This window comes from Tribolium castaneum, chromosome 10 (genome assembly GCF_031307605.1).
Source record: "Tribolium castaneum strain GA2 chromosome 10, icTriCast1.1, whole genome shotgun sequence".
NCBI lineage: Eukaryota > Metazoa > Arthropoda > Insecta > Coleoptera > Tenebrionidae > Tribolium > Tribolium castaneum.
This window is the reverse complement of record NC_087403.1, coordinates 5749459-5772401: the sequence shown is the minus strand read 5'-3', so window position 1 is coordinate 5772401 and position 22943 is coordinate 5749459. Positions and strand designations below refer to the sequence as shown.

Sequence of the window (22943 nt, the reverse complement as noted above, 5' to 3'; positions counted from 1 at the left end):
GACGGTTTAATTAATTCGGTACAAAAATTTATTTATTTACGAGCTCAAAACGGGACAACTGCAACTGGCGACTATCCCTTTTACGCTTTGTTTCATTACGAAGATTAAGACATCGCTTTTTCAAAAGGCTCATCTTCGTAAACATCTTCTTTCATCTTATTAGAGATGTTTAAAAATAAGCCAAAGTGAATAAATTGGATTGTAATCATTAACTCGGAAAATACTTCTCAAAAGAACAATTCCCGACATGTATAGCACCTCTTTGCCTGTTTCCATTACGATACGATGCATCTCGAAATTTACGAATCTTTCACTTGTCTTTGAAAACTAACAGATCTTAGTATTTCTTTGATGTTTCATGCATTCAGCTATTAGAGACGATTCAAAGACCGATTTTGAAGCTATAATTCCAAATAAAACATGAAATTATTCTAAAACAGGCTATTTCGAATTGTCGCTTTTTATTTACAATACTTGCTGCAATGAATAATTGAAAATACTGAGAAGCACAAACACAGAATTGTATGGATGTTACACTTTTCTATCGATCCTGGGCATTCACGGAAACATATCGGTTTCATAAATTTTTGTACCAATTTCGATTGTTCGTGCAACAATGGTTCTAACACAAAACCACAACTGGCGTTCCTCTAAATCAGCCATAAAGTAAAACATCAAACAGATTTCTTCGCATTTTAATCAGTTTGGAGATATTTACATAACTGGACTAACATTAATATATCACTCGCTGTACCTCAAGGGTCAAGAACCCGGGTCTACCATAACACTTTGAATAAACATATCCCACCTGAAGTGATGTTGGCCAGGTTGAAAAGATGATTTTTGACGAATTTGGAAGTAAAAGGGTAGAGCAGGCTTCTAAACACCTTTTTCCTCTTAGTGAGATTAAATCTGGTTACACAGTAAAAGCTTTGACGCAAATTGCAAGTGCCCCATTGTGATTATTTAAAATAATGCTTTCAGGTGTTTTGCTAAATCGGGATAAATCGGTCGGAAAGCATCGGTAATTTGCAATCGAGTCATGTCTTTAATTTAGTCGCAGTGAGTCAATTGTTTTTTCTTTAGCAAAATTCATTGTTGGAAAAAGTGATGAAGTATGGGGGTGAGGTTGTGGTTTCGGCTTTGGGTGCGTTGTATGTAAATAAAGCGCAGATTTCGGGGGAGGTTCGGGATAGCCTCATTCTAATTTCGTGTCTCTAAAATATATCCACGGGGCGTAAATAACATTGTCAGGAATCAACGAAATATTCTTAAATTGGCTATTTGACGCAAAGTAGGGACACGCATGGCTGCGAAAGCTAACAGCTTATTCAGATCTTTGATCGCAGGCGAATTTTCCTTTCGTCGTGTACCTAGTAAGCGTTTTGCATCTAAAATGAGCGTTGATATTCATTTCGTAACAAAACCATCATAGAGTGAATAATTTAAAAGTACTTTTTTAATTAAGCTGAGACTTTTTTATCAAACGCTCGAGTTAACTTTAATTAAATAAGTGTTTTAGTCGTTTGCCAACTAATTATATCTGAAAAGAGCGCTTTTTCTCAACTATGTGTTTTGTTCCAGGTAAATGTCGTTCGTCACCCGTTTCCAACTCCACAGTCGTAAGTTACTTTCTGCGTGTGATTGATCGAAGTTTTCGGGATAATGGTCAAGTTTTTGACGGGAGAACGTTAGTTTCTAACAATGAACGTGTTAGTAGGTTGTACAGAACCAAATACAATTTGTCTAGTGGAACTAATCCGTAAGGTGGTAACTTATTATGTTAGGATTCTCTAGCTTGCGGAAATTTGATTAGAGAACGCGTCTTGGGGCTTTCAGCCCCCAAACACTCTGATACGCAAAACAATGCGAATTTTCAAATGGAACGATAAATCTTAGATGCATTAATAAATATCACACGCCGTAACATCAAACAATGCGGAACAATGACTCACAATTAAGGCCGACATGACAGCTCAGACAACGCTCCCCATCAACAGAAATTCGGCAATATTCGGCAATAGTAATAATAGGGCCATAAACTACTCTGACAATATGTGAGCAACATTGCCACCTCAACCTCTTATTCCGAGCTCGAAATTGATGCAGCGCCTCCACCACACGTCTTATCGATTGAGCCACCACTACCACTAATTGCCGTATTATCCATTATCTACTAAAAAATGGTTGTGTATTGCTGCTTTGTCGCGAGGTGGTGGCTCTTTTATTATTCATGAGCCGCAGGTTTAATTGCGCGTGTAATCCGTTCAATTTTTGTACACGTCAAATAATTGTGTAAGTATCGAACGAGGGAGTTTGGATGGAAAGCAGATACTTTACGAGCTAAAATATTCGTCTTTTAGGAGCCACTTACCGTTCCAAATTTTTTATTACGTTTATCTAACGTAAATTAGGGGATAGAATTCCGTGTTTTGCCGTAGCGCACAAAAACAAGCTTCATTATATATTAAATCCTTTTTTAAAGAGGAACGAATTCTGAAGGACTCATTATCTCATCTCATTTTGTAAACGGGTAATGACAAGATAAAGGATTCAGGAATTTGGAGGGTGCGAAGCGGTAATTATACACAGTGTGTGTATTTTTCGTTGATAATTTCGTCCGGATTTTTGATCGAATTACCGGTTTGTTGGTATCCAGCCGTGGCGAAATTGATTTCCCAACTGTTTGGCTTTATATACTTAGAGAGAAGCCCGTTTTTCAATTTTAAAATTCGAGATAAAATGTTAATTTCGCACCAATATGTGTCGCTATGACGGATCAGTCGATATTAGATTAGTGTAAATCTGGAAATTTTCAATTTTATTGCAACATATAGGGACGGGTGTCGCTCGGGATGGACAACAAATGCAGTACGCCACTAACACATCAATGACAACATTTTGCAATTTCGGATAAAGTACGTTTTTGTAGTGGATAGCCCAAATGATTTGTTGCGTTGGGACAAAAAGTTTCGCTTTGAAATCATATCATTATTTTACAATTTCGCCCCAATTTAATTGACTCGAAAAGTATCAAAGAGCGGGATTTTCAATTAATTACTCGCATTGCTGTTATCACGACCCGTGCACAACAAAACCGTAAACTATTCAAAAACCTGAAAAGGAGGAAAATAACACAACATGAAAGAACGCGCAGCGTCAACAACTATTGGTGCTATTTGGTTTTTTGAAAAATGTGGGATAACAAGCAGTGTAAGCTTGGGTTAGTTGAATCATTTTTATCAGACTAGCGACCTAATTCGGGCTATCAGTCCTTAACAAATATCTGGCAAATTATTTTCCTCCATTATTAGCATTCTATTGATTCCTGAAATGAAAGCAATTATCTTTGACATTAATTAAAAGTTCACGAGGAGTTGTTGTAAAAAATCTAATTAATTAACAGAACGACACAAATTATGAATGGGGATTTTGCCGGCTAATTGTTTATTTTTGGGTGTAGTGGGTTTTATTTGAAATCAGTTCCAGAGTTCCGACATGGATGAATATGAAGTAAAGATGCGAAGAGATTTTTATTTTGCATTTCAGACGAAAGTGTCATTTTTTATATAGGATTTTATTCGCCCCAAACCTGAAGTAAATGTCACTTTTATGTGTATTAGATTAGAATATTAATGGCGAAATGGCACAGCTCTAATATTTTACAATTCGCGTTCTAATGGTATGTCAGCCATATTAAATGCGAAATGTTTGCTAAAATGGGTTTAAAATATGAATAAAGAAATTGAGTCAGTTATTTACTCCTCTGGGGTGTTTATTTTAGTGCCTACGTTCTCTGTCGTGTAACTTTTTACGTAGTCTTCCTGCTCACACACTTTGCCTTATGAATACGAAATTATGATATTGAAGTCTGTCAGAAATTATCGAAAATGGTGATTTTTCCGGGTGGCAGGACCCGGCGGTATTGTGACAAAAATGTAATAATGCTTTTAATTTGGTCAGTCTGGCGCCGAAACGAGATTTGGGATATATGGATTAAGGGGAGGACAGATGTGTCCTCGTCCGTAGGGAAAACGAACAACGGAACAACACTTCAAATAGGGCAGTGAAGTCGTTTTGTGTCGAGTTACATGGTCACATGAAAGAAATGCTGCGAAGGTTTTCATAAATTGTGGCTTTTCGTGCTGCAATTCTGTGAATAGATATCGGAGGCGGATAATTTTGCGCGAGTTGCTCGTGTCAATAAGGGCGAAATCTTGATAGTTTGAAAAGTAAGGAGTTAATTTCCCGGTTGTGGATTCCATTGTTTAATGGGCCTTTCTTTTCATCATGACCTACAAATGAGTGACATTTAAGAATACTACGCCCTCGCCGCTCTCTTGTAACAATTAAGCTCGGCTTCACCTAACAATCTTTAGAAATGTTCACCTTCAATCTTACAGTGTCTCCAGTTACCGACAATTGACATTTCACGCGAGATGTACTGCTCTGGACAAAGATAATACAGTGGGATCGATCATTTTCCGCTCTCAACACCGACCGGTTTTATTTATCAAACTTCCCCTATTTTTCAGCATATTTTTCATGTTTCTGTCCTATTCACCAGCGAATTTTCAGCGCTCTTATCGGCTATTTTATTGCTCGTGCATATTCATGTTCGAGTTCGTTTTGTGAATTGTGAAACATGCTGAATGTTCACTTCGCTCTAGCGGGGTCACATAAGCAGATTCTGCTGTCGCTGCTCATAACTTCCTTCAACTGTTAACTTTTTGCCCGGCAAAAGTCAAAAAACCCTCCTGGCGTGGTGTGATATCGTTAATCATTTAATTGTCTTTCCGGGACTGTTGCTTCCATAAACGGTCATTTCCTGAGCGGTTTATGGGGCTAGGTCAGTGATGCTGTGTCTTGGTATCGACCCTTTTCTCCACCGTTTCTCCAGCTATTTGAGCGCAACGACTCAAAAGTCAATTGACTCAGGCTAAAGTGGACCATTTCAAAAAAGAGAAAAAAGATCACTCTTTCGCTCCTATAGCCCGACATATGTCACGTGGATGTCATTTGTCTGATGCCAAACGACTCGCGAGCGTCTTTCAAATCTTCCAAATACTGATCTTTCTTCACTATTGCACTTCATATGTCACTCGCCACACTACACTCAAATGCACCTTGGGACATGATTTAGAAATCTGAAAGGGATCCACATTTTACTAACAAATCAGCCATCGGTCGAACATCGCGCTGCACTTTTGCATTTTATTGATTCGCTCCTTAGTCTTACTCTCCGGCTCTCTATCGATTACCACACGGAACTACCATTGAATTAAGACTATACACGTGAAACAATTACGGCAACGAACAATAGGACAATGACATACGACACCATCGACTCCTCGCCACCAATATTTGACATTATCGTGTCATTCACTATACAACCACCACCTAACCGGACACAATATATAACAACACAACATTAAATACTAAGCTTGGATTACACCAGTTCATAACAATGTTACTTTGTGACCATGCCACACACTTTGACCTACTCTTCACTCATCGCACTGTCTAGCCGAGACAGAACCGTCCATACATCAGAAACATTAAAATATCTATGTTGATTTCAAAAGATATTAATTTAATTTTCACTTATGGAAATTGTACGTAAGGCAACTTTAACACTTGTGTGATTGTATGATGAGGTAAAAAACATGTTTTTGACGCTAAATTTGGTCAAAAAGTTACAATGAAAGGTTTAAGACGATTTTTTGAATGTGCTAAAAGGAATGTAGGAACTGGTAAACCGGTCCACCGGAGACGACTGTCCCCATATCCTTCGCAGGACGGGTTCTTACGCTACTTCCCAGTACCAACATTTATTTAACACCGTCACTAACTCTTGATTACTTCACCATTAACATTTACAGTTAAACGTGTGTATTTCTCGTTAGGTATTCCGATTCCATCTTTGGCATGCATATTTCATATAACAAATTGATAGATATACAAGCCACGATCAGGCACATAGTCAACATTTATATTTCATGTTTCCCGACGAACTATTATCAACATAAATTAATAGAACAGAAATTTCAGCAAAGAGGAATATTGATACAGAATCACGTTAAAATCATACCTAGCTGAAATATGAGAATGGAAATTATTCCAAGCCTCATTTGCTCAAATTTCAAGTGCGAAGCCATCGATGAAACATCCTTCACACGAAACAAACCAACCTCTAATGGTGCAGTAAGTTGGAGGATCACATTTTTGACATGGTGTTTGCAATGAACGAAGTAACGTCACGAACTAGTTGTTTGCATATTTATTACAGTTTGCGTTTAAATTTATAACTGTATAACAAATTTACATTTTCATCAGAAAACTATTCGGATAGAAGACGAAAAGGGAATATCTGTAGGGTAATTAGTTGCACCTAGAATGCATTCATTAAAATTTTTCAAGCCGAGACTCATCAGTTTGCAAATCACATCATAGGCAACTCAAACAAATTCTAATTGGCTCACACGCTTCGAACAAATATTTGAATGTAACGTTGTTCCAGAAATGAGTCAGTAAAAATGAAGTGCCTTTTAGAAACTCCCTTAATTGCAGTGTCAAGTGTCTAAGTTCACTACATTTCGGAGTTCGTGAACCATTCAAGCACGCAGATATTCAAAAAATTAATTTTCAGTAACAATTAACGGAATCGCAGTCATGACAAAGTGAGGCCCATTTGGCGTGTGTTTTGAGGGTGCTGGGACTAATCTCACGAATTAGAATATTTTGTTGCATCTGGTAGCAGGCGAGGGAATTAAAAAGGAGTGAAGCATCTGCTGGCGATAAAGAATTTGGGCTTTTCACGTGTTATGAGATGGAAACGGGCGAGGCCTTATTTTCCATCTGTGGTGGGACGTGCAAGCGACTTGATGATTAAGTAAAAGTCGGAGAAGCGCCGGATTGATTAAAATTTGGCCAAGAAGAGAATTCTTGATCTCGTGTTAATGCCTGAAAGCATACATAAGTAAGTTCGCGAGCATTTTGGGAGTTGAGGCTGTGCTATATTGTTACGGTTATTGTTACGTGTAGCTGAGGGTATAATGGCGTTCGAAGCGTGTTTAGAGAGGTGCAGCGAGATGCTCGTAATAACAAATCAATTATTCAAACCCCATCAATATCGTCATCAACAAATCGCTGTTTCGTATAATCAGAAAGAGGCACTATCTATGTAGTGGCTCCCATTTATATTTTGATGGCTGTTTTTGACGAGTATAAATCATTTTTATCGAAATTCATTCCGTATCTTGGCAGAACGCGTGGAATTTTGAGTAGTGCTGCTGGAGATGGTGGAGTATTCCCTATCACCTCCCTTTCCGTGAATGGATACGAATCCATTGGGATATAATGGGGTTTAAATTACACAAACTCATCGCTATATTTCATACTTTCCACCGGAAATAAATATCAATTTTTATTTCAAATGTTATTGAATGCACAGACTCGGTTAGCTATTTCGAGAAAAAACCTCTAGGGCTGCCTAAATCTGCATTATTTTACTTAAAATTGCTCTGCACGTCCACCTGATTAACTTTTATGGAAACGCTACAAACCTAATTTAGCGAAAAATGACTACTCTTTCGCTAATCAATACTCTGTTCAGCTCTTCACAATTATCTAAATGTTTATTCAAAACTTTCATTTTATAAAAAGCTTTATCAAAGTGCGTTTTATGTGGATTAATTTGCATTGCAAAATACCCTTTTATTGTCAATAATTCACGGCTATGTATAGGAATTTTCATAAAATATTTTTCGCTTTATCGCCAAAATGTTGTTTTTATAAATTCTAATATAAATAGTAACTTCATTAAACCAGCTTCAATAAATTAGTAGCTCAAAAACGCGAAACAGCTAATACTGCAGTCGGTAGAAATTAAATAGGGTACTCTAACAATACAGAAGTAATAGGATTATTGCCGCAGACACGAGAGCTATAATATTCCGGTGTACTGGCATGGAAAGCATTGTATTGTTAAACATTTATGTACAAATTCTAAACATTATCATTTTCAATAGATGTGCAGGTGTCCCGGAATTCCGTTACGGTTCTTTTGGGAGTTATCACAATTGCATATATTAACCGGTATTTTGGCAAACCGATAAAAATTTATTCCTGATTTAATCGGACATAAAAAGTTTGTCGTACGGTTCTACTTCTTTAACTTCTAATTTGATTTACTGTCGAAACTTCAAATCACGATGAAAAGCACATTTACGAGGTACGAGATTGTAATAACGCCCCTTAAAATATTTTAATAAGTATTCGACTACAAAGACGACACGCCCAATGTATTAAACTTTATTGCCTAGTAGTTTGCAACCCCTGAGCAGTTAAATCATGTCTAAGACTCAGGCACTTAAAAAACTTTGCGCGTTTTAATAAATTGTCTACAAAAAACCCCACCTCCCAGGTCTTGGCTAATTGCAACTTAATCTTCACCTAATATTTGATCAATAACTCACTGATGAAAACGAAAAGTCAAATTATCGCTTAAACGTGCTGAAACCATCATTTTAAGGCGATTTGCACGATTTTTAATAGAAACTTTGAAATTGGCGGGTTTGTTCTACGGCGTGACGTCGGCTACAAACCACGGCGCAATCTCAGTTCACTTCCGCCTAGGTTTTTTGTTGCTTATATTTTTGGGGGGAAAACGCCCGAAACTGTTAAGCGGACACTTTTTGAATAAAGGAGGGAATAAATAAAAGCACTTAACTAGATTTTTTATTAATTTAATACAAAATAATACTAATTGAATTCTCAGTGAAGCCAGAAGGTGCTTTTGGACATGTTTTTGACTTATTTCTAAAGGATAAAACCTATTTTACATGGATTTCTCTGGTCTAGGGGGCGTCAGAGACCCTAGAAATGCAGTCACTAAAAACTAAAAAGACTAAACCTTGATAAATTATGGCACTGTATTTACATTACCTGCTTTCATCATTTGGTTTTTAGTTTTTCTTCTTGTGAACAACTTCTTTAGATAATATTAGTGCCTTTGTATATCGTGTCTTGGTAAATTGAAAAAAATAAGTTTTCTTACTATTTACTTAAATCATCAAGGTTGGCACAAGTACACACTCAAAAATTTTCGACAATTGACACTAAGAACATGCGTTTTAATTTGTGCGCACTCTTGCGCACCAAAACTTTTTTCTGTCAAAATCATTTACGTATCTGCGATTTTTTCTTTAATAAGGTGTTTGAGTTAAAAGTTATACCGTTGCCATTTTTTTACACTATTCTCTTAACACTGAGGTAATTACCGTAGCATATTTTCGATCAGATTCTTGTTTTTTTGAAATTAGGGACGATAATTGTTACGACCAAAACTTTCAACCAAGTCTTTCTCTGAGATTGGGGATCGATTGTCACCTGGGGGACGACCTACTACAGGGCCAAACCAATGTACTTCATTGGTGAAAAGTCCTGGACTGTTTCTGTGGTTTCCAGCAGAACAAGACCAGCTGGTCGTCGAAGCAAAGTAGGTATACACCTCGTGTGTTTACCACCCACAAAATTATCAAGGACTATCAGCAAATTTTTCGGAAGACACGAAGGATCATACGGTCACAAACCGGGCATTCGTCACATTCGACAAAAAATGTCGAAAACCGTTTAGGGAGGTTTCAGGATTAAATAAAACACAGAACTACATTTTTTAGGAAATTATTATATTATTAATTGATTTAATTTAATTTATTTTAATTTAACTATCAAATTATTAATTTATTTAACTTAATTAATTGTCCCCATCGTCGCTAGCCGCCAATTCTTCATTTTCTTCTGCTCAAACACAAATTATTAATTCGAAAATCAAATTTTTGTATACATACCTTTTATTGGGGGTAAATGAGGCTCGAAAATGCCCCGCTGACCCTTTAAAAGGCCATACGTCTCATGAATAGTCATTTGTTCGCAAATTCCGTCGTCATCGTACGGGGAGGCCGGCTCTGGAAGAACAAAGTATTTTTTGACTGAAGTTTTCTGTATAAGACAGGCTAGCTGCATTTTTGACTAGTTTTTGACAATCCATTAAATCTATTTTTTATAGGTTATAAAAAATTAATGAAAATTTTCCACGATGTGGAAGAACTTAATGATTTGAGGAATTTTTGGTACGTTTTCGGGACTTTGACTCTTTCTGTAGTCATTATTGACTCAGTAAGGTTCGGTTAATTTAGGTTATGTTTAAGTCGTCAATGAAAAAATTATACGTGAGTGGAACTTACCCCCACAAAAATACTTTTGTAAGCGATACCAAATGTTGTGTAAAAAACACATTTTTTATATTAGACTGCGTTTTTTTCGCAAAATTATCAATTGACAATAAACTGCGTCTCTGCGTAGCTTTATTTTCTAAAACAAGTGAAAATCAGCGGGTTACTCGCCTATTGGTCAATGGTACGACGTCAATTAGTTTTAAACTAAGGCGCTAAGCTGACTTTTGGACGTAATTTCTTGTTGATTTTTTCCGTTAAAAAATTCGAAAAGTGTTTTGGGGTCACTTGAAATAAGTATTGAACGAAAGTTTAAATTAAAAGAACGTTTTTTATTTACTCTTAGGTTAATTTTACAATTACGTTAAGTCCTGACACTATTTTTGACATTTTTTTTACTTAAATCGCTGATAATTAAGTTAACTTTCCGGCGCATCCACCACATGACTCGGTCCTGATGCAACGACTTCCAAGATAATGATACCTTGGAGTTAAGACAAACGACAAAGACAGATGTCTTTACCCTTTCTGAGTTTTTTATTTATATAAAAATAATTACGTATCTGAATAACTGTTAGAATTATCTGTCCTTTTACTGTAAGCACATCAAAATGAAATAAATGTAAGAAAGCCATTTTTGGGTGTTACAAAAATTTTTAAATCAAAACATCTTTTTTTTATAAGGAACACAACACATCTGTGGCAATTAATAATTAAGGTTTAATTGCTGTTTTAATTTTACTCAGTTACTAGATACAATCCTAAATGATTTTTTACCTGTGTCACGCAGCCTCCTCAAACTAAGACGAAAAATACTTCATATCAATGTTTGTTCATGGGCACCATTGGCAAAGTTAAAAACTTACCTTAAACGTTACAACTGTGCGGCATTTCGTTTGTACCCGCTCTCCCCTACTGTAATTTTAAGAACATATTGACTTCAAACGTTTATCAAAACATTATATGCAAAGATTCACATAGTTATATTTTATTATGTATAAAAAAAAATCTATCACCAAAGTTTTTACTAATTTGCAACTCAGTATTACTGGAATAATTAGATCAATAACTTACCTGGCGAGTTTTTTATGAATGGAAATTTGAAAGGTTGTCAAATTTTGAATAAACGTAAAGAAAATGATTTTATTGAAGCTCCATTTTAACGCGATTTGAATGATTATGATTCATTTTTTGTATTTTTGGAACGTTTAATTTATTTGGGGAGGGAGAGACAATGAAATGTACAAAAAATATTTATTACATTAAACGAACTAGGAGTAAACAGTAACTAATGAGAATGACAATTTTATTTTAGTGATGTTTTTTGGAAGCATTCTCATGGAGGAGCTCCCTGTGGATGACTCCTCCTTCTCCTTAGATTTTCCTTCAGTAGTTACAAATTAATCAATCACTTAAAAATTTATTTGTTGGTATACAAACCTCGAACGGGAAAGTAAGTTGCAGTAGTAGGTAACAGGGGCTCAGTCCTTCACAGGCTCTGGAAAAAAAAATACAATGGAAATTCTAAGACGTAGTTGAAGAATTGAATAATTTAGCAATTTTTGATAGTTATGTTAATACGTCTAGTTTTTTTTTCTTAAAGAATATCGCTGATATTATAGTTATATACTTGGCGCCTCCACCATATGTCTCGGCCCTGGTTTCATGATAATGATGCTTACAATAATAATTACAAGATAATTAGGTATTTGTAGTAGAGGAAGGTGAACCTTCCAATTCAATTCAAGTGAAGGAAAGCGATCTTACTCTCGTGGGCTGTATTTGGTTTTGTTCGCTATTTTCATAAGTAAGTGGATCTGTATTAGTGAAATTCGATATTATTTGGCATTTATTTTTTAATTTAAATAACTCAGGGGTAGGGGTCAATAAAAAGCACAAAATACAACTTCAATTTATTTAGCCAAGAGAACTCAATTAGTATTAGTATTGGTATTTATTATTATTAATTTTTAGTATGGAGCAAATCGTCGGGGCCGGGGACGTATGCGAAGGGGTGGCTCCGGGCGGCGCGGCCGAGGGGCGGGTCCCCGGGTGTCCCTGGGGGAAATCTCGGGGGGTCCCCAGTTGTCCCTGGGGGAAATCTGGGAGGGTGCCCAGTTGTCCCTGGGGGAAATCTGGGAGGGTCCCCAGTTGTCCCTGGGGGAAATCTGGGAGGGTCCCCAGGTGTGCCTGGGGGAAATCTGGGAGGGTCCCCAGTAGTCCCTGAGGGAAATCTCTTCCTCCCGGTCCCGTTTATCTTCTTCCATAAAAGCTAGAAATTAACTAATAAGTTAAGAACCGAATTGTTTATATACAAACCTAGTATCGGACGAGGTTTAGGCAGAACGGGCATGGGGGTGGAATAGTCGGCGAAAACACGCCTGAAGGGGGGCGGGGAAACGGTGACGGGCGGGGGGACGGTGACCGGCGGGCTGACGGGGACCGGCGGGGGCACGGGGACGGGTGTGGGGGGTGTTCTCCACGTCCTCCTCGAGCCCTGGAAAAACAATTTTTACAATGGAAATTTTATATGCAGTCGAAGAACATAATTATTTGAGCAGAGCAATTTTTATACATTTGCAGGGATTAAAACAAATTTTTAGTCATTACTTAGCAGAGGTTATGTTCGAAAAGATGGTTATATTTGATTGCTAACTTACTGCGTCCATAGAAACACCCCCGTACACGCAAATAGATGTTGCGTAGAAAACACATTTTGCACAACAACGCTTTTCTTCTTCAAAAAGTAATTAGAAAATGGCGTGCCTACGTGGCGGCTGTATTTTCCAAAACAAGTGAAAAGTGAAGGGTAAGACGTCTAATGGTGGTTGGGTTTGACGTCACCACGAGACCAAGGTACAATCTAATCAATTTAAGTTGCATTTTTGTTAATTATAATTTTTTTTGGATAAAATCAAAAATGGTTTTAGGGCCACTTTTGAAAAGAAAAAATTAAGTTGAATGAATATAAGGTAAATAAATTATTTATTATCAAGTCAATTTGACAATTTCTTTAGTCTCGCTTTAAGAGTCCACCTGTATCGCTGATACGATTGGCGCCTCCACCATGTATGTCCTGGTCTCCTTCGCACTTTTCATTAAAGAAAAATACAAAAAAAAACAATTTGTTGGTTATATTTTTTGAAAACGTCAAAAACTGATATAAGGGCACTTAAAAAAGGCTTGGAATATTTTTAAAGCTATACTTAGCAGGAAAAATTATATTGAGTGCTTACACATTTACCACACTTACACACTCCCATTGTAATTCAAAATATGTACTTATAAATAAGTAAACGCACAAATTACATTGTTTATTCCTATGTACTATTTCTTGAATACCGTTGTCTTTAAATAAAATCACTGAAGCACCTACATTTTTTATTTACTATTTAGATAGAAACAACAAAATGACGTCGTGCGAGACTGTTCTAATAACGTTTCCTAAAATGTTTTAATAAATATTCGACTGCAATAAAGACTACACGCTCAATGTATCAAATTTTATTGCCTAGTAGTTTGCAACCCCTTAACAGTTAAATGATGGCTATAAGACTTAAAACGTAAATGTAAAGAAAAGCATCTTTGTTGTATTTTTTTTGAAAATATTGACCATTGCTTGATTTGGGCTACTTTAAGCTGGTTTGGAATGGCATCTTGATTAAATAGAATCACTGAAGTACAAGACCAACTGCAGTGATACTAAAACATGTTTAACGTTTTAGAACTTTAAATTAAAAAATGAAGGTTTTGGGCAAAGTTCGTATTCAATAAAAGCACTGAACTACATTTTCCATCTACTCTCAGGTTAATTTTACAATTATGTCAAGTCCTGGCACTACTTTTAGTCCTTTTTCTTAAAGAATATTTAGTTAAATCGCTGACATGGTAGTTATCTATTTGGCGCCTCCACCATATGTCTCGGTCTTGGTTCCATGTAATGATATAACTATTTACAGGATAAATAGTTATTTATAGTAAGAGTGAGGAAGTTGAAGCTTTCGCTTATGCGAATTGTGTGAAAGCGATCTTACCCTGGGGTACAGTATTTGGTTTTGTTCGATACCTTCACAAGTACCTAAATGGATCCGTAACTCGCAACGTGTTTGTCAATTAATTTTTTAAATTTATATAATATTGTTACATTTTTTTAATTTTTGGTGATGGGTGGGGGTCAATAAAAAGTACAAAATACATTTTTTATTTATTCAACCAAGAGAACGATTAATATTTATTATTTATTGGTATGAACACATCAGCAGAAACGGTGACGTATTTATTAATAGTCATTATATGGGTTGAATCGCCGGGGCCGGGGCAAAATGGGCGGCGGCTGGAAGGGCGACGGTATTGGGGGGGCCGAGCTCCCACTGGAGGAGGACTCCTCCTCGTTTTCATTTTCTTCTACAGTAGTTAGAAATTAACTAATCAGGAAAAAACCGAATTGTTCATATACAAACCTTGCATCGGCAGAAGATCGTAATCGTACGGGGTGATATCCACGTCGTACTCGGGCTCTGGAAGAATGGAAATTTGAATATGCAGTCAAAGAATATAATTATTTGAGCAATTTTTAATTCATTTGCGGGGATTTAGAACAAATTTAGTCATTACTTAACAGAGCTTTCGTCAGTTTAGGTTATGTTCCAATGGTCATCGAAAAGACGGTTATATGTGAAAGAAAGCTAACTTACTGCGTCCATAGATGAATCTCAGTACACGCCAATAGATGTTGCGTAGAAAACACATTTTGCACAACAAGGCTTTCTTTCTTCAAAAAGTAATAAGAAAATGACGTGCTTACGTGGCAGCTGTATTTTCTCAAACAAGTGAAAATGGAGGGTAGGTAAGATGGACGTCTGGTTTGACGTCACCACGAGACCTTGGAACAAACTAATCAGTTGATTTCCGCGTTTTTTGTTAATTATAATTTTTTTGGATAAAATCGAAAATGGTTTTGGGCCACTTTTGAAAAAAATTGAAATTGAGTATAAGTTAAATAAATTATTAATTGTCAAGTCATTTTGACAATTTCTCGAGTCTCTCTTTAAGAGAGACCTTTATCGCTGATACGATGGTAGCGGCCTATTTGGCGCCTCCACCATTTATGTCTCGGCCTCCACCGCACTTTTTAATAAAGCAAAATCCAGTGGAAGGTGCAGGTCTTAAACCGAGTTACCGTCACTTTTTTTTTCTTGGTTATATTTTTTGAAAAAAACGTCAAAAACTCGTATGGGGGCACTTAAGAAGGATTGGGAAGCAGTTGGGGTTAAATAAAAGCACTGAACTACATTTTGAATTTAATTATCAACTTTTACAAAGTTATCAACTGATAACATACAAGTACTGAACTACATTGTTGATTTAATTATTTAATTTAAACATTTCAATTGAATTCGCTTTTAGCGTCTTCTCTTCCGTAATCTACGGCGTACTCCTGAAGGGGGGGTTCTCCGACCCCCATCTCCTTCGTCGCTGGCCAAACTCTCGTCCTCCTCTGCTCAAACACAAATTAATCCTTAATAAGAACATTTTTACAAACATACCTTTAATCGGGTCCAGCCGCGGCGTGAAAGAGGGGGAGTCTCCAGCGCCCCTTCTCTCGCCATTGGGGGCCGGGGCCGGCTCTGAAAATAAAAGCACTTTTTGAGTGAAAGTTTCCGTGTAAAGGCAGACAAGGTGTATATCTGTCCGGTTTTTGGTCAAATTTCAAGGCATTCATTTAATTTTTTGTAGATTAATCACTTTTTTCAGTCAGTTTAGGTTATGTAATATTTATCAAAAAAATTCGTCAAATTGTCTATTAAGTACGAGTATAACTTACTGGGCCAAAAATAATCAATCACACTTTGGATAATTCCCATTTTGGGCTCTTATCCAGCACAAAATTAATTTTTTCTTTTTTCAAGGACTTTCGAACAGAATTAACGGCCGTCAATTGTTTTAAATAACTGGAAACCTAGGCAACGGTTCATTTGGAAAATCTTTGGCGGCACATTCAAATTTCGGCGCAAACTAAATGATTTTCGATTTTGTCAAGGTTTTGTTTTACGTGAAGTGTTTTAATAATGCTGTTTTGTTCATTATCTTTTTTTTTTTTGTTGGATAACATTGAAACTGTTTTGGTGCCACTTTTGAAAAGTTGAGCTTTGAGGTTAATAAATTATGTACTGTCTAGTTTTTTGTACAATTTCGCTAGTCTCTTGTAAAGAAAGCCCACCTAAATCTCTGATGTGATGGTAGTCCTCTACTTGGCGCCTCCACCATGTATGTCCCGGCCCGAGTTCGTGGCAAAGACCGACAATGTTAAAATGTGTTCAATGTTTAGAACTACATCGCACTTTTTATGCAAAATGCAAAGTTACGTAGAAGGTTCTTCAAGCGAGCCCCCTCACATTATTTTTCTGTTGTGGTTGTTTTTTGGAAAATATCGAAAACTGATATGGGAAGACTTAGTGGTTTTTGGGTTGGGATTAAATAAAAGCACTGAACTACATTTTGAATTTAATTATCAACTTTTACAAAGTTATCAACTGATAACACATAAGTACTGAACTATATTGTTGATTTAATTATTTAATTTAAACATTTCAATTGAATTCGCTTTTAGCGTCTTCTCTTCCGTAATCTACGGCGTACTCCCGAAGAGGGGGCTCTCCGACCCCCATCGCCTTCGTCGCTGGCCAGACCCTCGTCTTCTTCTGCTCAAACACAAATTAATTCTCAATAAGAAAATTTTTACAAACAAACCTTTAATCGGGTCGAGCCGCGGCGTGAAAGAGGGGGAGTCTCCCTCGCCCCTTCTCTCCCGATGGGGGGTTGGCGGTGGCTCTGAAAATAAAAGCACTTTTTGAGTGAAAGTTTTCGGGTAAAGGCAGACAAGGTGTATATCTGACCGGTTTTTGATCAAATTTCAAGGCATTCATTCAATTTTTTGTAGATTAATCACTTTTTTCAGTCAGTTAGGGTTATGTAACATTTACCAAAAAAATCGCCAAATTGTCTATTAAGAGCGAGTATAACTTACTGGGCCAAAAATAATCAATCACACTTTGGATAATTCCCATTTTGGGTTTTTCTCCAGCACAAAATTAATCTTTTTTGTTTTCAAACAGAATTAACAGAATTATCGGTAGTCAATTGTTTTAAACAACCCGCAACCGTGGCGACGCTTTATTTGGAAAATTTTTGGCGGCACATTCAAATTTTAGCACAAGCTGAATTATTTTCGACCTTTTCAAGGTTCTATTTTGGAATTGTCAGCGCGTGTTAAGTAATTTTGAAACTAGCACTAGAAGGGTTTGAGTTTATAGTATTTTATTAAATCTTAATAATTATCAACGTTTGAACAAATTTTCAGAATGTACACTAAGAATAAATCTAGGGAGATTTTGCTTTAAGGTCTTTTACAATATTATAGCCATATTCTTGATCAAAATTTAAGTTTGAAGGCATTTGGTTTTAATTACTTTGGCGGAATACTTTTGGATAAGATTGGTTTGTGTTTTTTCGACTTTTTTTATCAAATTTGTTACATTGGCCACAAATATTGACATAATAAATTAAATGCTATGATTAAAACTTGGAGGACAATAAGGAAATAATCATGGTTGTTGGAATTTTTCTGTTATACAGATCATCTCTTTTAAATAAAAAAGGAAAACGAAAATACGTATTAGAAAAGTTTTTTCCACTGTACTCATAGATCTTTCGTTTTACTTGTCTGTTTATTTGACCAAAATATTGAACAGAAGTTTTTTATTAAGTTCGTGTAAAATTAAAAACAAAACGTTATCGGTTTTTAAGTTTTTTTAACAATTTGACAAATATTTAGTTATTAGTTTGTATTAGAGAGCAACTAAAGAAGAAACAAATCCAAGTCATTGCAGTTAAGAAATGTTTGTGTTCACTGGAACAGTGAACAAGTTCCAGTTTCCCCTAGCTAAATATTCAATTCCGTCTCTTTCCAACCGACTACCCTCCCTAAACCATCTTTCATACGCACAGAATATCTTTCAACCTGCTTTCTAACCCCCGTCGTGAAACACCCCGCTGTGATTTCTAATTTCTTGGTTCCACAGATGATTATCGATATTATTATTTACATCTTAAGTAGCTAGAGTATCAGCAGTCATTATCACTTATAAAAAATGTAACAAATACGAACACGAAACCTTTATTGAGAACATGTTAACAAACTTTAATTTGAAATTTTGATTAATTGTTTAATTTACTTCCCGGTGAGTTTTTCAAAGAACAAATTTTAACTACAAAAACCGGGGAAAAGGCAGAAGAAGATGCCAGTTAATCTTCCTTCTTCTTTATCTTCCTTGGCGGCGGAGATGGGACCTCGCTCGCAGGGCTCTCAGAGGAGGAATCTACAGTCTCTGTAGATCTGTAAAGAATTATTTGTAAAGCAAATTGTTAAATACATACCTTCCAAAGCCCGGCGGCGGCCTCTACGGTCCGCGGGTTCGCCCTCGGGTCGGTTCCTCAGAACAAGCGGGCCTAAAAAATAACAGTTTGAAATCCGATCAAAGAAAATTACAACCACGTGGTTGTATCGATTATAAAGTTGCTGTTCCCCGACTAAAGTTTTGAAATTAATAGAAATGTTGTTGTTGATGCAACTGTTTGTAAATTACGTTTTATCTAAATAGTCTGTCAAAACGTGGAACATATAGTCGCTAGATACGTAAAGAGAATTATCTGGTGTACAAGTGAGCTCGCCCCGAGTTATGAATGAAAAAATCGCTGTGATTGTTTGAAAACAATTTTTTCCCTTCATTCTTACGCAGCACCCGCCACTCGGCTGGTATTAGGGTTGACAAGATGGGTATAATGAAGCGGCAAGTTAATTTAGTCACCGGAGCGGCACAGTTAATGATTTGATATACACAGTGTTCAAAGCAAAATAAATCGATAATTTACAACCCGCGTATGGGATTTTCCGTTTCGTGTTGATTGCGGTTGTAATGTCTTTAGAGCCCGTCTTCGTGTAAAATAAGCCAGCACCAATCTGTCCCAAGCGTACTTTTTTGACGCATTCGCCAGACTAATGGTGTGTAGTTTGTACTTTTGTTTTTTTATAGCTCGGTTTATGGAACGTTTGTGGTGGGTGCAAATAATAAGTTTGCTGCAAACGCCTTTGCGTTATCGATACTTTCTTTTGGCTAACAATTTCCGGAAGTACGGAAGCGGCGGACTTAATAATAAATTTTTCTTTTTCTTATGGGTTAAATTTTAATTTTAGTACTTTGTAGACGGCGGAAATTGATTACATGTCGATGAAAACAGGATCGAGTATCTACTCTAGGGTTTGTTTATTTTGGTTTAGTTTATGATTAAATTTTATTCAGAAGAGTTCGTTTGAGGCCTGGATATGACAGGATTGAGGAAGTTCTGATTGTAGGGTTATTGCGGTCAAGAATTTAAAAATATATCATGATTTCTATGATTTATTCTGGAGTGTGCTAGTGACAATTTAAATGGGGAGATTGTGAGTTATCAAAGTTGGCGTTGGACACTTTTATAAAAATATTTGAAAGTATTTCCGTGCGCATCAGATAATTGGGTGATTTATAGACTTAAAATATGAAAATAAAACTGTCCGAGGCATATTTGCGTTATTTCTTTTGTTAGATAATTACTTTAGATATGGTCCTTAGGGTCTATTTTCCTATTATTGTTTGTGTCAGGATGAGCCATGTAGCCAGAAAACAAAAACCTACAAAAGAAAAGTCGACGATTGTATGAATGCTTGGAGATGAACCTCGCACAGAGGACTTAACTCCGTTTCCTTCATCCTCTTTCGTTTTAAAAAAACTTGTAGCAAAAACCACGCTCTTATTTCATGCTTTCCCTAGTCACATCCCTGCTTGTGATTACACGATGCGAGATATTACAATTACGCCCTCTCTTTACAAGCACCACCACATTATCTAAACCAGCCGTTTTCACACGAGCTCTTTGTTTCGCGAATGCCAGCAAATACCACCCAAATTTTCCTAGCTACACCTTTGCTCTACCACCCTTACGACCGAATAATTATTTATAACAACGTGGATAATTTACGGCTTCATTCAAACGGATTATTGCACGTTAGGGCCTCATACACCAAAAATTAATTAATACCTTTGAAAATTTTTCGCAACCAAACTACCAACAAATGTAGAAAACTAAGCCTTACCCCAGCCTAGAAAGATGATACATCTCAGCAGGAGCCTTATGCAGAAAAATACAGCTGCCGTCTTCAAAATGTTTCCAAGCTCCGACTCAACAAGGGTGCCAGATCCTTGGTCACGTTTTGCTGTGAAACAAATTATGAGTAAATGAACAAAAAGCGTCCTTGAAATCGGAAGGAGCAGATTTGAATTCCGCGCGCTTAGCCTAACCTGATAAGATGAAAAAAACTGTTAAAAAGGTGCCACAAGCACCCGAAGTTTCGTTTTTTCACCTTAGTACGGTAAGAAACATATTTTTGAATGGAGGAAACAGCACAATAGGCGCAATTAACTACCATTTTGGCGAACTATTATTACCCCGGCTAATTGGCAAATTTAATTTTCGTCTCAATTTGAAGTTCATAACAAATTCATTGATCATTAATTACCTCACTTATAAAGGAGACATTTTTAAGCTGCGTAATAAATTTCGAATGAAATTGCGACAAAATTCACGGGCTTGATGACTGATATTAATTAACACAGCTTTTAACCTGTTGTCAAAATTTTACAAAAGTAAAACACGTTACTCACCAACGGAGGTGCCGTTGCGATACGCAGCTATATATCCGCGAATTAGACTGAAAGCTAATCCCATTTTGCAAATAATTGCTAATTAACTTCGATGATACGAGAAATCGGCGTTATACAGGTTGGTTATACGGCGTTCTTCACAGGGTTAATGGTGGACAACGCAAGCGCTTGTCAGTTTTGGCGCCGAATTTAAATTTATTACTTCTACCTCGCGACGTAAAATTCAGATTAAGCTTTATTGTTTTATTTTTAGGTGAGCTTACGTGGTGTGGACATATTTACTCTTTGTAACGGAATTCATATTTTAATCCTATTGAACCAGAAGAAGTGATTTAAGCAACGATATTTTGTTCAGGTGATGTGTGAGCGATAAAACCCTTATCCTCGTAGGTACTCAAAGTATTTGCCATTTGCGAAAAATACGCATCAGTATTGTGACGAAATTGATGTTGACAGTGGGACCAGCTTGGCAAATCCAACTTATGCCAGGAGATGTTCTTTCATAACATTATCTGCACTATCTCGAAAACGTAATTTTTTGTGCAGTCGCGGAGGAAAGTTTTTTGGCATTTGGACGGCTTAAGAAGTTTATCCAGTTTTCGCCGATTCTTCTAATTTCGGATATTGTAGGTTTTTCAGCCGGGATTGATTAAGTTGTTAGTTAATATCGACGCTTATTAGTTGTTGATGAATTCGTTTTGATGAAATTGCGTAATGAGTTTCGAAATTAATTAATTAAAATCATTTTGTTTGGTTTGCGTGGGTGTTAGTTATTCCTGATTGAATTTAACGAGTAAGGAGCCCAATCGTGTGAAAATTGAAATTCGTTTGTAACTTTCAGCCGTTTAGGTTAACAGCAACCAACAAACAGCCAACACAATCTGATTAATCCAATATACACGGGAACGCGCTGTAATCTAATATGCCATCAGATATGACATCGGTAATCATTGAAGCCAAGCCAGGAACAAATTACTTAAATCTATCCAGTATTAAATTAAGAGAATTGTAGGGAATACGCGACCATTTATATTGAACACTAATGAATCCGCGTTGTATAATACAAACTCCAATGAAGTAAAGGTATAACTCCCAAGAGAGTTCTGTCGAACGACGTAATGGATGTGGTTTAAATGTGGGTCAAACCTTTTTCGTTTAAAATAGTTCCGTTTCAAGAATTCCAAATTTGTTTTGAACAATTTATTTCAACAGGGCTGAATTAATCCGGTCCGACTTTTAATCTGCGAAAGTTTTTTATGTTTTTCAATAAAGTTGTCAGCTTGTATTCAGGCCAGGTCTTCGCACATCGGATGCCACATCACGTTACTGACCTACCTCAAAATTAAATCACTGGGGTCGCTGGACTGAAGACTGAAAACTGTCAGCAATAAGACCGTAATTGATTTAATGATTTTCCCACTCGAGGAACGTTTTAGATTTTAGTATCAGCGATATTAGATTCTTTGCGGCGCGCAGACGACGCTGCCCCACAGACCCAATTAATTTTACAGTCGGATCTGACAACCCCAGTTTCGAGATTTTCCACCGGAAATAACTAAAATAAATTCGAATAATTTGTATCTCCGTGGAACCACTCGAAAATCAACTTTCGGATTGGAAACTAGTAAAATGGAGGGACTTTGCGATATGCGAAACAAAAAACGGGACAAAAACTCCGGCAATGCCATTGGAGTAGAACAGGTTATCGCGTCCCCACAATTGGGCAGGGTGGGGTCCTGCCATAGACAGGTGCTAATGGCTATCCAGTGAGGGCACATACATTTTTATTGGCCCTCCTAGGATAAGGTGACCCAATATAATAGTTTATTTGCCTTGATGGGCTGGGATTAGCCCTACCTCAGTTTGCAATACGAAATAAGTGCCAAAGACACAACCATGAAATTAGAGCAGGCCTATGGAATGTAATATTCATTTAAAATGCTTAATTGAC

The 22943-nt window shown here is 36.7% G+C and overlaps 3 protein-coding genes and 2 long non-coding RNA genes across 13 annotated transcripts in view; 1 reads left to right on the top strand and 4 right to left on the bottom strand.

Annotated features, from left to right (window-relative positions):
* LOC661907 (furin-like protease 1) overlaps positions 1–22943 on the top strand; it is a 66103-nt gene that overhangs the window by 30131 nt on the left and 13029 nt on the right. The gene's annotated exons all lie outside the window — the stretch shown is intronic.
* On the bottom strand, positions 9727–10467 carry LOC135267276 (uncharacterized). The gene is made up of 3 exons (XR_010335678.1): positions 10248–10467; positions 9852–9968; positions 9727–9801 (listed from the first exon to the last, which is right to left on the bottom strand). It is a non-coding gene; the product is annotated as an uncharacterized LOC135267276 (long non-coding RNA).
* LOC103314661 (uncharacterized) lies at positions 12132–13859 on the bottom strand. Its single transcript, XM_008201199.3, has 3 exons — positions 12896–13859; positions 12555–12732; positions 12132–12507 (listed from the first exon to the last, which is right to left on the bottom strand). Exons 1-3 carry the CDS (start codon positions 12902–12904, stop codon positions 12206–12208), a joined length of 489 nt encoding a protein of 162 aa, XP_008199421.2. The 5' UTR covers positions 12905–13859; the 3' UTR covers positions 12132–12205.
* LOC135267275 (uncharacterized) lies at positions 15552–16239 on the bottom strand. The gene is made up of 3 exons (XR_010335677.1): positions 16060–16239; positions 15782–15862; positions 15552–15732 (listed from the first exon to the last, which is right to left on the bottom strand). It is a non-coding gene; the product is annotated as an uncharacterized LOC135267275 (long non-coding RNA).
* On the bottom strand, positions 16728–21732 carry LOC103314660 (uncharacterized). Its single transcript, XM_008201197.3, has 5 exons — positions 20993–21732; positions 20425–20544; positions 18672–18743; positions 16986–17066; positions 16728–16936 (listed from the first exon to the last, which is right to left on the bottom strand). The coding sequence occupies exons 1-5, from the start codon at positions 21054–21056 to the stop codon at positions 16842–16844; spliced, it is 432 nt and encodes a 143-aa protein (XP_008199419.2). The 5' UTR covers positions 21057–21732; the 3' UTR covers positions 16728–16841.